The sequence below is a fragment of the Brassica napus genome, chromosome C2 (genome assembly GCF_020379485.1).
Source record: "Brassica napus cultivar Da-Ae chromosome C2, Da-Ae, whole genome shotgun sequence".
Lineage (NCBI taxonomy): Eukaryota > Viridiplantae > Streptophyta > Magnoliopsida > Brassicales > Brassicaceae > Brassica > Brassica napus.
Genome location: NC_063445.1, coordinates 14440809 through 14461213, shown reverse-complemented (window position 1 = coordinate 14461213; position 20405 = coordinate 14440809). Strand labels below are relative to the sequence as shown.

At 36.4% G+C, this 20405-nt stretch overlaps 5 protein-coding genes and 1 pseudogene across 6 annotated transcripts; 3 read left to right on the top strand and 3 right to left on the bottom strand.

Moving 5' to 3' along the window:
- The first annotated feature begins 432 nt into the window (after positions 1–432).
- On the top strand, positions 433–4149 carry LOC106346994 (endonuclease MutS2-like). 2 transcript variants are annotated; one of them, XM_022704951.2, is made up of 5 exons: positions 433–995; positions 1617–2490; positions 2556–3080; positions 3166–3641; positions 3704–3929. In XM_022704951.2, exons 1-5 carry the CDS (start codon positions 490–492, stop codon positions 3927–3929), a joined length of 2607 nt encoding a protein of 868 aa, XP_022560672.2. In that variant the 5' UTR covers positions 433–489. The 2 variants fall into 2 exon arrangements, with proteins under 2 accessions (XP_022560672.2, XP_013641936.2); XM_013786482.3 differs by having other exon boundaries at positions 436–995; positions 3166–3630; positions 3721–4149.
- A 581-nt stretch (positions 4150–4730) lies between these two features.
- On the top strand, positions 4731–7464 carry LOC106346995 (ERAD-associated E3 ubiquitin-protein ligase HRD1B). Its single transcript, XM_013786483.3, has 8 exons — positions 4731–4957; positions 5099–5638; positions 5748–5924; positions 6118–6267; positions 6355–6557; positions 6743–6896; positions 7009–7081; positions 7162–7464. Exons 2-8 carry the CDS (start codon positions 5106–5108, stop codon positions 7249–7251), a joined length of 1380 nt encoding a protein of 459 aa, XP_013641937.1. The 5' UTR covers positions 4731–4957; positions 5099–5105; the 3' UTR covers positions 7252–7464.
- A 3023-nt stretch (positions 7465–10487) lies between these two features.
- On the bottom strand, positions 10488–11095 carry LOC106349925 (annotated as a pseudogene).
- A 410-nt stretch (positions 11096–11505) lies between these two features.
- LOC125581946 (glutathione S-transferase T3-like) lies at positions 11506–16610 on the bottom strand. Its single transcript, XM_048748209.1, has one exon. It carries the CDS (start codon positions 12466–12468, stop codon positions 11533–11535), a length of 936 nt encoding a protein of 311 aa, XP_048604166.1. The 5' UTR covers positions 12469–16610; the 3' UTR covers positions 11506–11532.
- On the bottom strand, positions 13192–13730 carry LOC106349927. The gene is made up of 2 exons (XM_013789883.1): positions 13677–13730; positions 13192–13578 (listed from the first exon to the last, which is right to left on the bottom strand). The coding sequence occupies exons 1-2, from the start codon at positions 13728–13730 to the stop codon at positions 13192–13194; spliced, it is 441 nt and encodes a 146-aa protein (XP_013645337.1).
- Positions 16611–17896: 1286 nt separating the features above from the next.
- LOC106346996 lies at positions 17897–19881 on the top strand. Its single transcript, XM_022703961.2, has 7 exons — positions 17897–18108; positions 18185–18286; positions 18374–18488; positions 18631–18746; positions 18818–18997; positions 19076–19218; positions 19536–19881. The coding sequence occupies exons 1-7, from the start codon at positions 17987–17989 to the stop codon at positions 19715–19717; spliced, it is 960 nt and encodes a 319-aa protein (XP_022559682.1). The 5' UTR covers positions 17897–17986; the 3' UTR covers positions 19718–19881.
- Positions 19882–20405: the final 524 nt, after the last annotated feature.

Genomic DNA, 20405 nt, shown 5'->3' with positions numbered 1-20405 from the left:
TTTGGGTTAATTTTCGGATATTTTGCGGTTCTTCGGATATTTTAGAGTTTTTGGGTATTTTTGAGTGGGTCCAGTTCGGGTATTTTGAGTCCTATATATCCGAACCGATCCAAATCCAAAATATATCCGATAATTACAGATATTTTATGGATATTGAAATTATAGACCCAAACCGATCCATACCCGACAAGAACCGATTCAAACCCGATCCGAAAAATTATAGGTACCTATATTGGATTCAAATTTCTAAGATCCGAAGAATCCAGACCCGACGAAACTCGATTTGAATCCAGCCTGAGCGACCCGGAAGTCCAGGATTACTCAATACTACTAAACTAGCCATTGTTTTATTTTTAACAAAAAAAAAAAATTAATAATTAAACAGATAACTAACCCTCTCTGTTGTCAAAAAAAAAAAAAAAAACTAACCCTCTCTGTATTTATTATTTTCTCCAGTAGCTAAAAAGATATCCGTCGTCCACAAGAGGCATGAACACCCTTTCCCTCCATTTACTCATACCGACGGCTATTCACCTCAGGTCCTCACGCGCCGCCTCCCCCTCCTTTCCACGCGCCTCCTCTCCCTCCTCCTTACGCATCACCTCTTCGTCAAATTTACGCGCCGACGACTCACAGTCAATCGAAAGCCAAACTCTAGAGGTCCTAGAATGGCGCGCCCTCTGCAATCAGCTCTCTCCCTTCGCCTCCACCTCGATGGGCCTCTCCGCCACCAAAACCGCCGATATTCCGGTGGGAAATTCCCCGGAGGAGAGCAGGAGCCTCCTCGACGAGACGGCTGCTGCGCTGGCTGCCATGGAAGCGATGGAGCCGCGGGGATTGGGCCTGTCTGAGATCCTGGACTTGTCTGAAGTAGTGGAGCGTGCTGTGGCTGGTCAGTTGCTCACCGTTAGAGAGCTCTGCGCCGTGCGTGGCACGCTAATGGCTGCTTCATCAGTCTTTGAGAAACTACGAAGAGCAGCTAATAGTGATAAGCGGTATAATCAGTCTTAATCCTCTCATTTTTCGTTAAAATGTTTATAGAAACAATACAGTAACTCAGCTACAGTTTTATTCATGGTATTCCATAAAGATGATATCTATCTAGTAAAGTGTATTGTATATATGACAAAGGTGGAGTGCTGAGGTATTTCTATTGATCAGTCATGTCAGATAGGCCCGAATCGGACATCTAATATCCGGAAGATGCCTTATATATATTAGTATCATATCAAAAAGATGAACAATCAAACTTATTTCTCGATTCAATAGAAGTCCAACCAAAGATGTGAATATGATCCCAAATAAGAATGAGATATGTAAAAAGTAGGTTAGATTTCGTCTATTCCTTTTTCAGTGTTCTAAACATAGGTTTAGGCGATGTTTAGGCGTCTAGACTACAAATCATATCGATTTTATAAAGCACATAACAACGGTTTAGCGATTTCTTCAACATTTTGGTTTTACTAGGGCATTCCATGTGTAGAGTTATATCCAAAGTTCGTATTGCTATATTTGTAGATAGTTCTAGTGTGTATATAAAGCTCATAGTTTTGTCTGAGGTGCAGAGAATGTGTTAGAAGAAGCTCATGGCTCTTATCTTTTTACATATCTTGTAGGGTTACACCTCTTGTAAAGATACTTGAGGGCTGTGATTTCAAGACCACATTGGAGCACAAGATTGGTTTTTGTATCGACTCCAACACGTCTGTGATTCTCGACAGAGCTAGCGAAGATCTCGAGATAATAAGATCCGAACGGAAGAGAAACATGGAGAATTTGGATTCTCTTTTGAAGAAAGTATCTACTAAGATTTATCGAGCCGGGGGAATCGACAGGCCCACGGTAACCAAGCGGAGATCGAGGATGTGCGTAGCTATCAGAGCTACACGCAAACGTTTGCTTCCAGGTGGTGTCGTGCTAAGCGTTAGCAGCTCAGGGGCCACATGCTATATGGAACCAAAAGAGGCGGTAGAGCTTAATAACATGGAAGTGAGACACGCTTACTCCGAGAGAGCTGAGGAAATGGCTATCTTGAGCATTTTGACTTCTGAGGTGTCAGCGGCACAGAGGGGGATACTGCATTTGTTGGATAGGATACTACAGCTTGACGTTGCTTTTGCAAGAGCATCACATGCAAAGTGGATGAATGGTGTCTATCCGAAACTAACTAAAACAGTGGACATGGATGATGGAGACATTACATCTCTAGCTGTAGATATTGATTCTGTGCAGCACCCGTTGCTTCTTGGATCCGTATTAGGCAGCAGCTCAAACGGTGGAAGCCTCTTCCCTGTGCCAATAGACATTAAGGTTGAAAGCAGATCCAAAGTAGTCGTCATCTCGGGTCCAAACACTGGAGGAAAGACGGCTTTGTTGAAGACATTGGGATTAATCTCTCTAATGTCCAAGTCAGGGATGTATTTGCCTGCTAAGAATCGCCCGAGGTTGCCTTGGTTTGATCTTATTCTCGCTGATATTGGAGATCCTCAGGTATACATGCTTACTTAAAACTTTTGTTGTGAACAAATCTAAAACGTTTAATGTTAATTTTTCAGTCTTTGGAGCAAAGTCTATCAACCTTTAGTGGCCACATCTCACGGATACGTCAGATACTTAACATTGCTTCAGAAAACTCGCTTGTCCTACTAGACGAAATCTGTAGTGGGACTGATCCTTCAGAAGGTGTTGCGCTCGCTACGAGCATCCTACGGTATATTAAAAACCGTGTTAATGTGGCGGTTGTGTCCACGCATTACGGTGACTTGAGTCGCTTGAAGGATAACGAGACTCAGTTCCAAAACGCTGCAATGGAGTTCTCCATGGAAACTTTGCAGCCTACATTTCGAGTACTGTGGGGAAGTACCGGCGAATCAAATGCATTGAGAGTGGCTAAGTCAATTGGTTTCGATGGAAGGATATTAGAACATGCACATGAATGGAGGGAGAGGTTAAAGCCAGAGCAGGAGGTAGAGCGGAAAGGCTCGCTGTTTCAGTCTCTCGTGGAAGAAAGGAATAAGCTAAATCTTCAGGCGAGCAAGGCTGCAGCTTTACATAGAGATTTAATGAACCTTTACCGTGAGGTATATTGCTTCTTTATCTCAAAAGGACATATTAGATTGGTTAAATGGCATTTACGAATTTGTTTTCTTGATATGATTCATGAAGCTTGAGCATGAGTCGCGTGATCTTGAGAAACGTGAGAAGGCTCTTTTCAAGAAAGAAACACAAAAGGTGCAAGAAGATTTAAGCTCTGCCAAGTCAAAGATGCAGAAACTGGTGGCTGAATTTAAAAGTCAGCTAGAAACTGTTACGGCTGATCAATACAATTCCTTAATTCTGAAAACCGAAGAGGCAGTTGCGGATATAATCGAAGATTATTGTCCTAAAGATCTCCTGTTAACGGAGGAAGAAGGGTATACCAGCGACTACTCGCCGCAAGCAGGTGAAAAGGTTATAGTGACTGGATTGGGAGGTAAGTTAGGCACCGTGGTTGAAGAGCCTGGAGACGATGAGACAGTTCTAGTCCAGCAGGGTAAGATGAGGGTACGCGTCAACAGAAAGGACATAGCGCCCCTTCCTTGTACCAAAACCACTGAAACACCTAATCGTTCTCTACGTTCTAAGAGACAGGTGCACATAATTTTCACGTTCTTGCAGATAGTAATATGATGATTTGGGTTGCAACATCAGTTCTTATGGTAGGTGATATACTTTGCACAGGTAAGCATGAAAGAGCTAGGCAGTGTGTTGCAGATGCAGAGCGAACCAGTGCGTATTCAGACCTCAAAGAACACACTGGATCTAAGAGGAATGCGGGTGGAAGAAGCAATATACCAGCTAGACATGGCCGTTTCGGGAAGAGAATCAGGTTCGATCCTCTTTATCATCCATGGGATGGGAACAGGAGTTATAAAGGAGCTGGTGCTTGAGAGGTTAAGAAAACACAGTCGTGTCTCAAGGTATGAGCAGGCAAATCCTATGAACCATGGATGTACAGTTGCTTACATTAAATGACAAAATCTCTCACACTTTCTTCTCTTGTAAACATATTGTTGAGAAGTGTGGTATTATAATGGTCCAAACAACTAGTTTCGACAGTGAATTGACATTCAAGTGTACAAGAATTTAACTTAAAATGTGTTTTATCGATGTTGTAAGTGTCGATTTTTACTCTTCCATGAACTAACATATAGGTCAGTTCTTAAAATCTCAAAAAAACAGATGCTAGATGTTCTTATATATTTCCTTAAATATAATCCCTATAAGCTAGTGATGCTGTAAAAGGAATATTGAATTATGGAGTTAGGCCTTCTTCTCCTCTTTACACCATTTTCATACTTCCGAGTCATATTTTTTTCCTGCTTCGATTAAAACAACGCATGATTATTTTTAAAGAATTTTTAAAAGCATAAATAAATATGTGATAATAAAAGTTTTAAAACATTAAATGTTATTTAGTAATAAAATCCTAAATTAAAGATGAATCGCAAAATAATTCATCAACTAAAAGTTTGATGAAACAAATCCTCTACTTTAATTTCGTTAATCTCTTTCATTTTAACTGAGAGGTTTTATTACTAGAAACCTTGAATTTAATTTATAAATAAACTTAGAAAACATAACTCATGATCATGGTTCATTTTGACATTAAACCCAGAAAATAAAACCGATTGCCAGCGTGTAAACAAACCGGTGATGAAACCAGAAAACAAAAGCCTTACGTACACGTGTCATAACAGCATTGGTTGCGCTTACGCAGACACAGTTCCTGGGAGAATTAAGAGGAACCGTGTTTTGTCAAATTGTTCTCCGCTTTCTCCTTCTCTTCGTCTTCTTCCTCTGCGCTCGTGTTTTATGACAGCTTAAAGCTCGAGTCTCTCCCTCTCCTCTCTTTAATTAACGTTTACACAACTCCGATTATCAATTTCTCCTGCGCGCTCGTGACTTCTTCTTCCATGTACGTTGATCTTCTCCATTGATTCGAGTTCTCAATTTTTTTGAAATTCCGAGATCAAACTCAAACATTGTGGGATTTGGGTTTTATAATTTCGATTAAAATCTGAATTTAATGTTTTTTTTTCTTGCTTTCTCCCCTCAGAGAAACAATGATTCGGCTAAGGGCTTACGCGGGGATCAGCACCCTCGCAACACTGTCCGTGATCTATCACGCTTTCAGCGGCCGTGGTCAGTTCTACCCAGCCACCGTCTATCTATCCACATCCAAGATCAGTCTAGTGATCCTTCTCAACATGGGCCTCGTCCTAATGCTCGCCTTGTGGAACCTCGTCAAACTCGTGTTCCTCGGCTCCCTCAGAGAAGCCGAGGTGGAGCGTCTGAACGAGCAGGCCTGGAGAGAGCTCATGGAGATTCTCTTCGCCGTCACTATCTTCCGACAGGACTTCTCCGTTGGGTTTCTCTCTTTGGTCGTGACTCTCCTGCTGATCAAGGCCTTGCACTGGATGGCTCAGAAGAGGGTCGAGTATATCGAGACGACTCCTTCCGTGACCTTGCTCTCGCACGTTCGCATTGTTTCTTTCATGGTGTTTCTCCTGATCTTGGATGGTCTCTTTACGTATACTTCTATACGGCAGTATATTCAGACGCCCAAGGCTTCCATGTCGGTCTTCTTCACGTTTGAGTAGGTTTCTCTTTTATGGACTCATCTTTGTTGTAAATTGGAGATTTAAAACATAGTCTTTCTGAACTTATGCATCATACAGCCTAGCTGATAATTTATATGTTTGCAGGTATATGATTCTGGCGACTACAACTCTATCTGTGATTGTGAAGTATGCCTTCTATGTCACAGATCTGGTCATGGAAGGTCAATGGGAAGGGAAGCCTGTATATACTTTCTATTTGGAGCTTGTTCGTGACTTGCTTCACTTGTCCATGTACCTCTGCTTCTTCCTTATGATCTTCATGTAAGTTTTTTTTTTTTTTTTTACTTTTAGTTTCACTGGTTCCAAGAGTTAGTTGCATAATTATATATTTACATCTGAAACAGTCTTCTCTTTGTCACATTAGTACTTCTTATCATGCAATTTTAAAGGATTTGATGGCAATTTTTGGTATTATATCTTTGATTTAAGTATCAATTTTTTTTTGGTTGAATAGGAACTATGGACTTCCGTTGCATCTAATAAGGGAGCTCTACGAAACATTCAGAAACTTCAAGATCCGTGTGACTGATTACCTTCGGTATCGTAAAATCGCTTCCAATATGAACGATCGGTTTCCTGATGCAACTCCTGAAGAACTTAGTTCGTAAGTTCTTGATATTTGTGTGTCCAAATATCTTGCTAGTCCATTTGCAACTTGCTTAATCACAGTTTTTAACGTGGGGGTTTGCAGAAATGATGCCACCTGTATTATATGCCGTGAAGAAATGACCTCAGCGAAGAAGTTAGTATGTGGCCATCTGTTTCATGTACACTGTCTTCGGTCGTGGTTGGAACGACAGAACACGTGTCCTACCTGCAGAGCACTGGTTGTACCAACTGAGAATGCTACATCAACAGCTTCTGCAGCACACCAAGTATCCTTGCAGCAGCAGGGTACCGATCTTGACTATTTATTTAACCTCTTCTTAATGAAATTTTGGATTCGGTACTCCCAATGTTATTATGTCTTCTGAGGCTCTTGGTATGGGGGAATAATATCTGTGCTTAGCATAACCAGAAAAGGAATCTTATTAGTTTTCGAAAACATGGAGACTAATGATGCTCTATGCTTGGAACAGGAACGGGGACTTCAAGTTCAGATGGCCAGAGTTCTTCGGTTGCTGCAAGTGGTAATTTGAGCTGGCATGAGGCTAGGGTTCGAGCTGCTGCTTCTGCAGCGTCCATATATGGGAGATCCTTTGTTTATCCATCTTCTGAAAACACACTTGTCTGGTATGGTGCCATGTCATTTTATGTCATATTGGCCTGTATATATCTTGTTTTAGCTTTTCTTTTGTTATATGATGGTAGAGAAACAACTAACACTAAGATTGGACATATGAAGGTCTCAAGGCTATTCGTCGCTTCCTCAAGCAGAGCTAGAATCTCAGAAGAGATGTCTCGAGTCCCAAATTGAGGTACGTTGATATAATTTATACGGAAACTACCATTTTCAGTAAGCGGGCTCAGGAGTTACTATCAAATGTTTTCTGGGTAGGTATTACAAAACCAACTACGTCTTCTAAAGGAGCCTGCTGCAACTACTGTAGATATGAAAGGAAAGTCGGTTGTGGAAACGGCTGAGTGAACTATCAAAGAAAATGTTGCGAGTCAACTTCAGAATGTGGGAATGGTTTTGCTAGAAAGGATTTTTAAATGTACATGTTGGTTTGGAACATATACGAGGCTCTACAACAGTTCTCTATATCAGCTTTTCTTCGATTATTTCCTTTCAGTGTCGTATTCGATCTCAAGAACCCTTATTGCATTTCAACTGCGCAAGTTTCTACTTAATTCACCATGATTACGTTTGTCTTGTTCATAATGCATTCCAGTATTTTCAAATCCCTTACACCATCTGCAATGGTTTCTAACACCCTCCCCGTATTCAACTTCCTATTTTTCTCTTTTTAACACTCCAGGTCATCTTCTCTCTATTCCACCTCATTTATTCAACACCTACTTTAATCTACACATCTACAATGGTTTGTTTTAAAAAATTCAACATCCTACCACACAACTCTTAATTCATATTTTTGTTTTTTACACCTAAATCTGTATTTTAATAAAACAATCAAAATTAAGAACCTATTTATTTTTTAAGTAAGATATTTACCAAATTGTATTTTCAAAAATACGAAACTTATTATTATTAAAATAACTAAACTTTAAATACACACGATACAAGCACATATTATTAAGAAATTTTAAAAACACACGATACAAAGCACTGATATCTCATGACTTTAATGAGTTTTAGATTTATATTTTAGCTTATTATGATTATTTTAGGTTGGATTTAGGTCTTTATGTTGCATTTGCATACTCATTTGCATATCATAGGGGTTGGAATGCACATTTAGAAGTTTTGGGCAACATTGAAAGGTTATTGCTGCAAATCAAATACTTTTGGGTCAGAAATGAAAGAAGGCGAGAATCCAGGGACCGAGGTTGAAAATGCAGAAATTCGGTGGGCTTAAATTGCACAATCAAAAGTTAAGGGGCTAAAGTAAGGATGTTTCTGCAATTTACAAAGTTGTAGGCTCTTTTGTAACGAACCAAATGTGCGAGGACCTGCTGTGCAAAATGGAAGAAATCCACCATTGGAGGCTACAGCCTTTCTTCCTCACGATCTCTTTGACGGCGACGACCAGTACAGCCACAGTGAAGCTGACCATGGCCACGGTGGAGCTGAGCCCGGCCTGGAAGAGAGATCCCGTGGTGGAGAAGCCGATGACGAGAAGCGACGAAGAAGCTTGGTCGCGTTGAAGCTCCGTCGACGGCGAGGCTGATTCCAGCCACGGTAAGCAAGACGACGTCGCCGTGGAAGCTTGGTCATGTGTGGTCGCGGCTTGGAGGAGAGCTGAAGCGGTCGGGATGGATGATTGGAGCTCTCGGCCATGACGAAGCTTGAAGCGACGACCTCCACGAGTTGTAACCATGACGGAGGAGATGAACTCGACGACGCGGGTTGGAGGCTCGCGGGACCGTGAACCCGCACGCACGCCAGGAAGAAGACGCGACGTCTCGACTCGGGGAGAAGGACGCGGGAAGCCGTACCCGCTCGCATGGAGTTTAGTCGCGCGGAGATCCAACGTGGGGAAGGTGACTCGGGTTGGAGTTGGCGATTTCAACCCGGGTCGAGTCTCTTGCTTAGTCGAATTTAGACATTTTTATGGGTATTTTAGACTTTTCTATGGAAACCATTGGGTTTACCAAAAAACACATAAATACTCTTGTAATCCCAAAGTGAGAAAAGTTTTGTTTTCTCTATCTAATCACAAAGAACTTTTAGAAGAAACATCTAATCTTGATCATAATTTCTTATATTTGTTTGATTATGTTGCTCTCTAATCATGTTTAACCTTGAATCATCCATGGTTTTGGGGTTATTTATGTCTATTAGTGAGTAGACTAATTTTGGATTCATGGGCTAAGGTGATTAAGGGTGATTAGAGAAGATCTAGGGTGTTTAGTGTTAGATTTACTTGTTTCCTTGCTTGTTGAGAGCTCTCAATAATATTTTAGTCTTGATCATACTAAAATGGATCTCTAGGCATTTCTTGTCCACAAGATGTATGATGAAATGCCTGAACCAACTCTTCAATGCTTTTAGCTTGCTTTACCTAAGAGATTAGTTGCTAAAAGAGTTAAGATTGCTATTGGACTTGTTCTCCATGTTTGCTTTAGTAACATTCAACCTAAGAGATTAGATGCTTGAGTTGCTTTACCAAAAGAACATTCATTCAAGAGATAGAACTTGTTTAGCTTAGTGTCTAGGCATAAGGAAGGTGTTTGATTGATACCTTGCCACCCTTAGATTGGATCTACATCACCCGAGATCAAATGACTAGCCCCATGAGTCCTCTTGCTTCAAATTGAGAAAGAAAGATCATTACTTTATTGCATTAGCTTATTAGTTCTTAGTTCATACCATCTTTAAAACCGGATCGCACTTAGCTTAAGCATAAACTTGCATTCCCTTTGCTTTAGAATCACTTAGAACCGGTTTGACATCCTTTATTCTACAACATTTGATTAGGAGCCTTGAAACTCCTATCATCAAGCACACAAAATAAAAAAACATTAAAACTCTTAAACCACGTACATATTTTTTTAAAATAATTAACCATGAAACATTCCAAATTTTGTCCATATATGTTTAACTAAATCTGATTGCAATTCATGATGTATAGTTGAATCACGTAATTCAAAGCTAGTATGCACATGATTTGCAAATGCTGGTAGCACCTCAGTAGAAAATGGTTGTGGTGTACTCGAACCACTTGCCTTAGATTGATCATAATCGGTCCAATTCTGAGCATACGTATCTCGTTCATCCTCAACAATCATATTATGCAATATGATACATGACAGCATGATGATAGCAAGATCCGATATGTCCCACATGTGAGTTGTATCACGAATGATTTTGAACCGAGCCTGTAATACCCCAAATGTGCGCTCGATGTCCTTCTGATACCCTTCTTGATATTTTGCAAATAACTTGTCTGGTTCACTTTGAGGAAGTCGGATTGATTTGACGAAAGTTGGATAAGAATGATAGATACCATCAGCTAGATAGTATGCCATGTCATAAGGACGTTGGTTTATAAGAAACTTTACTCTTTGAGTATTACCTTGTTAAACATCATCGAAGACCGGCGAACGATCTAGAACATTTATATCGTTTAATGTTCCCGGATATCCAGAAAAGGCATACAAAATCCATAGATCATGAGATGCAACTGCTTCAAGTATAACCGTGGTGGTTCCCTTATCTCCCCGAGTAAACTGACCTTCCCATGCTGTTGGACAATTTTTCTATTCCCAATGCATGCAATCAATACTCCCGATCATCCCTGGAAACCCCCTCATCTCACTGACATGCAAATTTGTTTGCAAGTCATCTTGAGTTGGAGCTCTGAGATACTTTTGCTCATACAACCGTATGATTCCTTTATAGAAACGGCGCAAACACTCCAATGCTGTAGTACCTCCTATTTTGATATATTCGTCAATCGCATCGGCAACAACACCATACGCTAACATTTGCATGGCAGTAATGCATTTTGCTAATGGAGAAATACCTTCCTTATATGATGCGTCAACTCGTTAGGTAAAATAGTTGTCACTGCTTGATAGGTCTCCAACGATCCGAAGAAAAGCATGTTTTCGCATCCGAAATCGCCGACGAAACATTTGTTCATCATATGTAGGTTGATTGGCAAAGTAGTCATCAATCAGCCTTTGATTCGCTGCTACATGATCTCTCTTGAAGTATTTTCTCTTGCTACGAGACGTATGGTCTTTCTCAATTTTTTTCGGCGCTCTCTAAACCGGTGTACGATATACCTCTCTTTAAGCTCACATTGTTTTTTTGTAAGATGAAATTGTCTTATTGATACATTTACGGGAAAATGAGTTTCCATTTATAAAAAAATGAGTGGATGAAAATTCTGAACTCCAAGCAAACATTAAATTGGCATAAATAATAGATAACGATTGGATTCTCTTACAAAATCAGAAAGTCATGGATTGCATACAAACAAAAATTATTAAAGTGAAAATGGACACGCATTATTAAAGTCGAAAAAAACAAAAACATACATTATCAAAGAAGAAAAATATAAACACACATTATTAAAAGAAAAATACAAACATACATTACTAATTGCCAAATAGATCGTTGCTCAACTTCTCTAACAGCTGTTTGTTCTTCTCATCAAGATGTTGTTTTTCACTTAGCTTCAAGAACATCTTCATTTTTTTTGTTTCAGTCTTTTGTTTCATCAATCGATTTGCCTCCTCTTGTGTCTTGGCTATTTTGTCCAATCGTTCCAATTCTTGCTCTTTGAATTGTTTGTATTCATTTCACTCTTCGTTGACGGTTTCCAAAGCTGCGCCTTTGCTTTTCTTTTTGCCTTTTTTTCGCTGCATCTCTCCCCATTGGACGAGCACTTGATCCTACAGAGTTTGATCCTACGAAGTTCAAATCACTTGCATCACTCTCTCGGGATCTCTTAGATCCACTACTTGTAGAGCCAGTATTTCTTCCTACTTGACTACCATAGCGCGGTTGATCACGAACAGCAAGCCACTCCAACATTAAATTGAAATGTTCATTCTTACAACTTGAATATAATTCATGCGCTTTTTCCATTACATCATTCTCCGACCATCCACTTTGTTGCATACGCCTAGCGTTATCGTAAGCGCCACTCCATTTGCTTAACTTTTTATTCATATAGCTGAAATGATTTCTGCATGAAGCTCCGTCACGGGGAGGATCAAATGAGCAATGCTCATTACAGTACTCAAAAATTTTACTCCAGTATGCTTCGCTTTTCTGGTTCCTGCCAACAATGATGTTTGTTCCATATTTAATCCATCCACTAAGTAGCACCAAGTTTTGATCGGTGGTCCACTTAGGGCTTCTACGGCGAGCTTGAGCTGATTCATCTGGATTTGCGTCGGGAATGGGTTCGCTAGCACCACTCATGCCACCAAGAGCTATTTGGATAGAAAATTCGGGAAATTCAGTTTCTCTCGGAACATTTGCATCCCCCGTTGGAGTAGAAGAAAGTGGAGGTGTTTGAGAAAAATATTGCATCATTGATCTGTAATTTGGAGGATAATTCAGAACAGATGATGACATGAAGAAATTTGGTGGGAAATCATAATTTGGTATATTTTGGGGTTGGTTGGAAGTTTGGTTTTGAATTTGATAATTGTTGGGATTTTGGAAGTTAAACGGAAAATTAGAAGAGTTTTGGGTGTTAAAAGGATTATTATTGGGATCCATTTAACAAAAAAAAAAAGATTTAAAACACTAAAATAGTTGATTATAATGAAAAGTGATGTTTTTTTTTGTATCCAAACGAAATGAGAGTAGTTTCTATTATAAATTAAAAAAAAATATTGAATTTTGATATAATTTTGATATTTTTTAAAATAGTTATATTATAAAATAAATGGGTTCCAATTATTGGGTGGAGATAAATATCAAAGGAAATCTGTACAGCCAATGGGAAGAGAGCATTTAAATATTATCCTGAAGTAAAAAATAAAAAAAAAAGGAAAATCGTGCAACGCACGTGCCTGCACGCTGCCAACCCTCTCTAGTCTCTACCCACTCACGGCGCGCCACGTGTCATTTAGGGACCACAAATTTTTTTTTCAACAGCTGAAACTTTCCAACGCATGTTGAATACACGTACATTAACATAAAAATTCAACACCCTCATTGCATGTTTTTCAACTGTTGAAAGTGGATTTCAACACCCTCATTGCTCATGGTTTTAGTAGTAAAACGGATATCTTCGGAAATTTTAGTGAATAAATGTAACCATGATCATTTTTTTTTGGCTCGACAACTCGCTTTTCATTAACCTGATTCAAGTACTTTTCATTAACCTGATTCAAGTTCTTACAACTGGCTTCTCAGTCTCTACAAAAGTTTTTAACAACTTCTCGAATAGTAGACCACCTCAAATCTTCGATTTTCTGCCATCAAGAAAGAGATCTCCTACAGTAGAGGTTTTAAAGTCAGCGACATTGTCTCTTCTCCACTTATTAGCCTCTTTAGCGCCAGGGAATCTGTCTCAAAAATCATTTGTGCATATCCAAACCCGGAAAGAGTTTGAATGGCCCATTTGAGCGCTTCAGCTTCAGCTTCTAATGCTGATCTCAATCTTGATAGCTTCCTCGCTCCTGTCCACACTAGATTTCCCTGATGGTCCTTCGCTACCCATCCCATCCCTCCTTCTCCAGAATCTTTATTCCAGGCTCCATCAGTGTTACATTTAATCCATGTTGGTGGTGGTGGTTTCCATCTCCGTTCAGGTTCCTCTATGGTAGCTTTTTTGAGCTCATCAGTTTTTGCCCCCTCTCTGCTTTTCCACTCCCTCTCGTCCTCTTTGTTTTAGCAATCATCGCAAGAACATCATAATCTTTTCCTTGAAACACAAACTCATTCATGTTTTTCCGAATTCGCCATAACAGTCAAGGTACCAGTCCCTCTTCTACATCTTCCTTTGGGAACTCTTTTTCTGATTTAAGACTCATTGGAGATTAGAATATAGCGAGTCTGACCATATACCAAATGGAGGGGGATGAAATGGTGACACTGCCCAGATTAATCTAACATAAAAGCATAGGAATAGCACATGGTTTAAGAAAAAACTTCGCAACTATAATCTTTATTTCATTTTTTTTTAAATAAGATTTTCCTATCAGTTTTTGTAACCAGAAAACTTCAGATAATTCTTATAAAAACATATTTCCAAGATAAACAATGGTAAACATTTCCATTCAAAGTATCTAAAACGAGTGACATACAAACTTTTTTGTTTTTGGTGAAAATTTGATGTAGTAAATTGATAGAGGTGTGCATAATTACTTGTTACTTGATCGGTTTTGTTGAGTACTTGGTCTAACCAAGTCAAATATCAAGTAAACTATTTAAATTACTTTCAAATATAAAGTAAATATCAATATTAAAATAAAAGTAACTATTGACTGTTGTTTGGTTTGTTATTTGTTTTTGTTTATGAATAAAAGAACATTTTCATAAATCATAATAAAATAACTCGTTTATATTTTTATTTCCATAAATTAATCACACATAAGTGATATATTTATATAAGCATTTTGAATTTTTCTCTTTTTATATATTATATCTCCCAAACAAACTAAATCATAGGAAAAATGAAATATTTTTTATATATAATAAAGTTGTTTAGTTTAAATTCTAACGAATTATCAAATAATTCATCAGGTAATCTGCGAGAAACTTACAAGTAATAAAATAAGGCAAATAACTTGCAAATCCATCATTTTTAGTAAGTACTTGAAACAACAAGTGCTCATTTTTAACAAATCAAATATACGTCCAAATTACTTATATAAACCAAGCAGCAAACCAAGTATACTGGAAAAGACAAATACTCATACTCAGTTTGTGCTCATCCCTAGTAAATTATATGAAGCAAGAGCACACCAATGTCTTATATTGTGATATAAAACCCACAACAAAGTCTAGATGAATACTAAAGAATAACTGCCTGCTTGAAAGAGAAAACTGATATATTTTGGATTTTTAATGATGAACCTCTAACTAAATTTGATTTGGATAAAAACTTCTAAACTAAAGATTTAATGTAAAAATTTCCAAATTAATTTTATTTAATGGATTAGACCTTTCATTTATACTACCAGTAAAATAAACCACTGCTGCTGACCAGTTTATAGGGTTTTTACCCACACCAGACTTAGTTAAGAAGTTTAAATATTAAAACTAAAAGAGACTATAGAAATTATGTTAATTCTTAATATTCTTGATAATTTAAAATTTGTAAAATTAGCATTTGAAACAAATTATGCAAAGAAATTAGTTAAATATAACCCACATTATATACAATAAAAATTGGTAATATTTGCCAAATTAAATTACCTTTTCAAAAAAATTTGCTAAATTACATGATTTTTTTTATCTTTGATCGAACCCAAACTGAACCTTCTTATGCATCAACATCCGAGTGAAAACTAAAGTTATGCTCCCGAAAATCCAAAAATCCAAAAATCCAAGTCAAATGAATTATTAAGATGAAATATCAGAGGGAAACACAAAATCCGGTCAAATCCAAACTGAACATGCAAATATAAAGCTAGAATACTGTTTTCAAGCGTGTAGATAAAGCACAACTAAAAGACCTAAAAGTTTGGCCAGAAAATAATCTTTGATGGAAAAAACTAATATTTTCATTTCTTGTAAATTATAAATATAGAGAAACACACTCCTATATTAATGTCATATTATGAATTATATGATGTTATTATTAAAATTTGTTTTTGAAATTTATTTTAAATGTTTAATTGATGCTACACCACTGAAAGATTTTTTCTTATATATACTATGTTTCAATTATAATTTTATATTGCTAGTTTTGAAGTCCTTGAGCAATATAATACAAAATCAATGTAATGTTGACCGCAAATTCTTCGCAGATTTGATTCAGATTGACCGCGTCTTATCTTTCGCTCTTATATTTAGTCTATAAGAATTTATTTGTCTTGGATTTTCGGTTTTTTGGAAATTCAGGCTTCTATGTTAGGTTTAGATCGGGTTTTTTTTTGAAAATTCATGTTTCCATGTTAGGTTTGGATCGGTTTTTACCTAGTCGGATTTATTAAAATCCATTCTTCTCGGGTCTAATTTAATTTGGGTAGTTTTTAATTTGATAGAGAAATTTTAGACCATATATGTACTCGTAGAATTTTGGTTCCGTTTTAGTTCAAAGATTTTTGGGTCGATCTCAGTTTGAATTTCTGTTCCAGATAAAATACTCATGCTTAATTGAAACTAATCTAGAGACTAAAATTTCAAAGAGCAACCTTCCACACAGGAAACAGAATAAAAAAATTGATACAAGAGCTTAGAATAAAAATCTATTTTTGGCTGCCTATTTTGCCAATATATTACTAGGTAGGAGGTGAAAAACAAAAAAAAAAATCCTTAGAGCATCTCCCGAACCTCTCTATTTTAGAGTTTGCAAAACTTTATGTTTGAAGTTTTAAGGTGTTTTTCTTCAAGAGGAAAACTTCAAAATTATTTGTAATTTACACTATAGTCCTTATATTTGTCATAATTAAAATAAATCCATAAAACTTTTATAAATAACTATATATAAAAATATTACAGTAATATTAATTTATAAATTTTTACACTAAAATATAAAATTATAAAAAGAAATACATAATTTAATATAAAATACAAGTAAAATATTACATTGTTCCATAAAACTATTTCTGTAATGCTCTATCTTCGGTTACACAAAAACATTTTGGACAATATTTTAGAGGTTCCGGAGAAAATTTACTAGACTATTAGTGTGGTCGTAATATTTAAATCTGTTCAATAATTATGTCTTCATATATCTTTATAAAAAAAATTATTAAGTTTATTTTGTAATATTCTTGTTGCCTAATTCTAGTTTGAAAATATTATAAATCTTATTTTAAAATGTTTATTTAATTTTGTGTGTAAAATTTGAATTTATAAAAATAAATTGAAATAATTAGGATAAAAAAACTTTTAAAGATTAAAACGATAAATGAAAAAACATTTAAGAATCATAAATATGATATGTAATTAATTATAAAGACGAAAATGCAAATAAAAAGATGAAACTTCAAATTTGGAGTTTTGAGTATTGAAACTTAAAATATGAAATTTCACTCCTTAAAACTCTAAATTTGAAGTTTTGAAATTTTTCTTTGAAGAACAAAAAACTCTATATTTAAAGTTATAGAGTTTTTTTTGTAGATGCTCTTAATCTGAATTTTAATTTAGTGACATATATACATTTGTGATAACACATAGAAAATATATGACATGAATACAAGATAATATTGCAAACGTGTTATAATAATTATTCAGTAGTATCTTTTATTGTACTCAATTTATTTATTTTTGTTATTAATTCTATATAAATATAAAATGTTATTGCATATAAATTTTGGTATTTAAGATCTATATTCAGTAACAAAATATAATGACATTAATACTAAACAAAATATTTTGATTTATAATAAATTAATTTTTAAATATAATCTCATAATTAAATTTATTTTGGATAAAAATCATTAAGCTAGAATTTAATGTAAAAACAATAAATTAATTTTATTTAGTGGATTACCCTGTAATTTATAGGACTGATACAATAAATTGCTGATATCGGTAGGGATTCAGTTTAAATGTTTCTGTCCAAATCAAACTCAGTGGAAAAGTTTTATCAATATAATAAATTAATATAATTACACTTGTTTTAAAATATGTAATATATTATATGTTTTACATCATTTTGTTTTCTTTTATACTATATTTAAGCATCATTTTGGAAAAGAGAATCTCAGAAAAGCATCCTAATTTATAAGAAAACAAGTAATGCACATAAATCAATACTATTAAATTAAGAACATGTCCAATTGATAAAAGTGTGATCCAACTATTTTAATACAATTATTAAAACCTTTTATTAATCATTTAAGATAAATATTATACAAAAAAACATATGTATGACTAAAAACACAAATATAAAAGTTAAATTTAAACAAAAATGTAAAATGAAAAATATACCGTCCTATTAAAATCCAAACTCCAAAGGGGGTTAATCCAAAAAAAAATATATATAGATATTCTAGTTTGCCGACCAAAGATAAAAATAAAAAAGATCTTGTAATTTGGTTATAAAGTTTTAATTTCTCTTTAGTTATTTTTGCAAGTGCACTAGTTCCCCAAATCGAATCGAAAGAAGAGAAGGATGTGGGTGGAGATCATCTGCGCTCTCGCGATCTACAAAATCGTTCGCCTTTTCTTCTACAACGACGAGTTTTCCGACGTAGAAACGTCCGACTCCACTGCTCTCTTCTCCGTTGCTCACAGGCACCATCCTCTCTCTCTCTCTCCCTTTTGTTTCCCGATCTTCGATTCACGATTTGAATGTTTTGTAAAATTGCAGACTTGAGAAGCTTCATGGCGGAAAAGCTTATGTAGGGCTTCGAATTCCAGATGCAGACACTTCTTCTAGACAGGACGTCGATCTTGTTCTCGTCACCAAAGGGTAAATCAAATTCTCTCTCTTCTTCTTCTTCTTCGTAGTAGTATCTGTGCAGCTAATGAGATAACAAGTGATATAATATTGGTGTAGACAAGTTGAGGTGGTCGGTGTTAAGAACCTATCTGGAATTGTTACGGTAACGAGTGATGGGAGCTGGGTTTGTGAAGGTGGGAAGCATCATTCAACTCAGACCTACCCTGACCCTGTATGTTTCATCTTCTTTGATTTCGTTATTTATTCCATTATGACAGGAATAAATTTCTTTTAACCAAATGTCCAAAGTCCGTCTTGACAATTGAAATAGCAAACAAAGTTTGTTTCTCACTAATAGATTCATGTTTTCTCAGCTGGCTGAAGTGAAGAAACAGGCTTCAGTTCTTGAGTCATATCTTGAACAGAGAGGCGTTACTTTGCTAGAAGAAAATATCTCTTGCAAAGTTGTTATTCCCAACCCAAATTTTCGGTATGTTTTGTTATTTTTGTTTCTACTTTCTTTGTGATTGATAAAACTTATTTGTTTCTGTTTATTTTCAGTACAATGCATGCATTTCCGAGTGAGGTAATTACCTACGAAGAGTGGCAACACCTGAAACCAGTCTCAAGAAACATACTTTCTGGTTGGGTTAAAGGCGCATTCAGCTCAGGGAAAGAGATGCACGACTCCTCGCATCAAAAACTTAACTTCATCCTTGGCTCGGCACCAGTGTGGGATAGGTGGGTCATACCTCGTACATTTCTGAACCCCTTCTGTTCAAAGAGTTTTCTTGTAAAGGTTTTGATTACGATTTGCAGGGTGGAGCTTAAAAACAGCAAGATTGTGTTAGGAGAGTTCCTCGAGTTTAAAGGAAAGGAGGAAGACACTTTGGCTTTGAGGCATATCAAAAGATCAAAAGTTGACCGAATCTCTATTCAGCAAACTAGCATGCTTGGATTCGGTAATTTCTCTTTCTTTTACATTTAGTGTGTATTTGATATAAGTGAACTACTACCTTTAGCATTTTCATTCTCTTCTTCCATATGCTTCAGCTTCTGTGTTTACATTTTACAAAGAATTAAAATGTTTCATGCTTTAAAAATCTGGAGTTCTTTTAAGAATTTTATTTTCTGAATTTATGACGGAAAAGAATTGGGGGTTAGAACAATGGAGACCTTGATCTGCTCAGTTTTTGTTCTCAGTGATGTGATTCTATTTCTGACTAACGGAGTGTAAAATGGAGTTTAGTTAATTTTAAAAATATTTTTTTGGTTGCAGCTCCAACAAGGTTGCAGGTTCTGTACTCGTATAGGGACTACAGAAGTGAAGGCAGTTCAGGATCAGAGACGAAGGAAATGACTGTTAGGTCGAGCACCGAGGTTGTGTTCCAGCCACGAGACTCTGGAAAGATTAAGAAGTTCAAGCTATCGTCCCTCCTCTCTGTCTCACTAAGTGCCTAACTGTTCTGTCAGCAGATAAAGGCTGTTAATGTCTAGTATATGACTTGCATAGACCAAATCCTGAAATGATATTATTGAGAGATAACTGTTTCTTTCTTGTTTCTTGAGAACACACAGATCAAACTCACAAATTTTAGATAAGTAAAAACAGCAAATTCATACGACTCATAGCCACCAAGTTTCTAATACATATGAATACAATAAGTAAATTGAATCAAACTCACAAATTTTGGATAAGTAAAAACAGCAAAATTTTCTCAAGCGTTAACCTGCTTCTATACATATAAATCTTTATATATAAAAAAGAGCTTGAATCCCTCCCATATGGTCCACGTAGGCGGACACGTCATCAATTCGGTCGACGTCGTGACGACATCTGTCTCGCTTTACAAAACACAGCGTTTTTTTTATTCTAATTTATATTTTGTTTGGGCTTTAGATTGCAAACGAGTTTTAGATGAAGCTCTGAAAAGCCCATCTCCAAAATAGTTTAGTTTTGTCACTAAACGCGTCGTTTTCGATTTCAATGGTTGAACCATTATTCTTCTCCGCCGTCGGGATGTAGGCTCTAACTCTAGGGTTTTGATTCATCTTCTTCCTCAGACCCTAATTTTAATCAGTTTCACCTTCGTCTTCTTAAAGGCCTCCTTGATTCAATCATACACGATCTACATTAATTGTCTGCTTC

What these genes read in the sequence shown, in the direction of transcription:
- LOC106346994 (XM_013786482.3), top strand. Translation starts at nt 490, where the DNA reads ATGAACACCCTTTCCCTCCATTTACTCATACCGACGGCTATTCACCTC. An exon ending in GCAGCTAATAGTGATAAGCG is followed by an intron (nt 996 to 1,616) that starts GTATAATCAGTC and finishes CATATCTTGTAG; the next exon opens with GGTTACACCTCTTGTAAAGA. An exon ending in TAATGAACCTTTACCGTGAG is followed by an intron (nt 3,081 to 3,165) that starts GTATATTGCTTC and finishes TGATTCATGAAG; the next exon opens with CTTGAGCATGAGTCGCGTGA.
- LOC106346995 (XM_013786483.3), top strand. Translation starts at nt 5,106, where the DNA reads ATGATTCGGCTAAGGGCTTACGCGGGGATCAGCACCCTCGCAACACTG. An exon ending in ACTCCTGAAGAACTTAGTTC is followed by an intron (nt 6,268 to 6,354) that starts GTAAGTTCTTGA and finishes GGGGGTTTGCAG; the next exon opens with AAATGATGCCACCTGTATTA. An exon ending in TCTGAAAACACACTTGTCTG is followed by an intron (nt 6,897 to 7,008) that starts GTATGGTGCCAT and finishes GGACATATGAAG; the next exon opens with GTCTCAAGGCTATTCGTCGC.
- LOC125581946 (XM_048748209.1), bottom strand. Translation starts at nt 12,468, where the DNA reads ATGGATCCCAATAATAATCCTTTTAACACCCAAAACTCTTCTAATTTT.
- LOC106349927 (XM_013789883.1), bottom strand. Translation starts at nt 13,730, where the DNA reads ATGAGTCTTAAATCAGAAAAAGAGTTCCCAAAGGAAGATGTAGAAGAG. An exon ending in AAGATGTAGAAGAGGGACTG is followed by an intron (nt 13,579 to 13,676) that starts GTACCTTGACTG and finishes TAAAACAAAGAG; the next exon opens with GACGAGAGGGAGTGGAAAAG.
- LOC106346996 (XM_022703961.2), top strand. Translation starts at nt 17,987, where the DNA reads ATGTGGGTGGAGATCATCTGCGCTCTCGCGATCTACAAAATCGTTCGC. An exon ending in CTCTTCTCCGTTGCTCACAG is followed by an intron (nt 18,109 to 18,184) that starts GCACCATCCTCT and finishes GTAAAATTGCAG; the next exon opens with ACTTGAGAAGCTTCATGGCG. An exon ending in CTCAGACCTACCCTGACCCT is followed by an intron (nt 18,489 to 18,630) that starts GTATGTTTCATC and finishes ATGTTTTCTCAG; the next exon opens with CTGGCTGAAGTGAAGAAACA.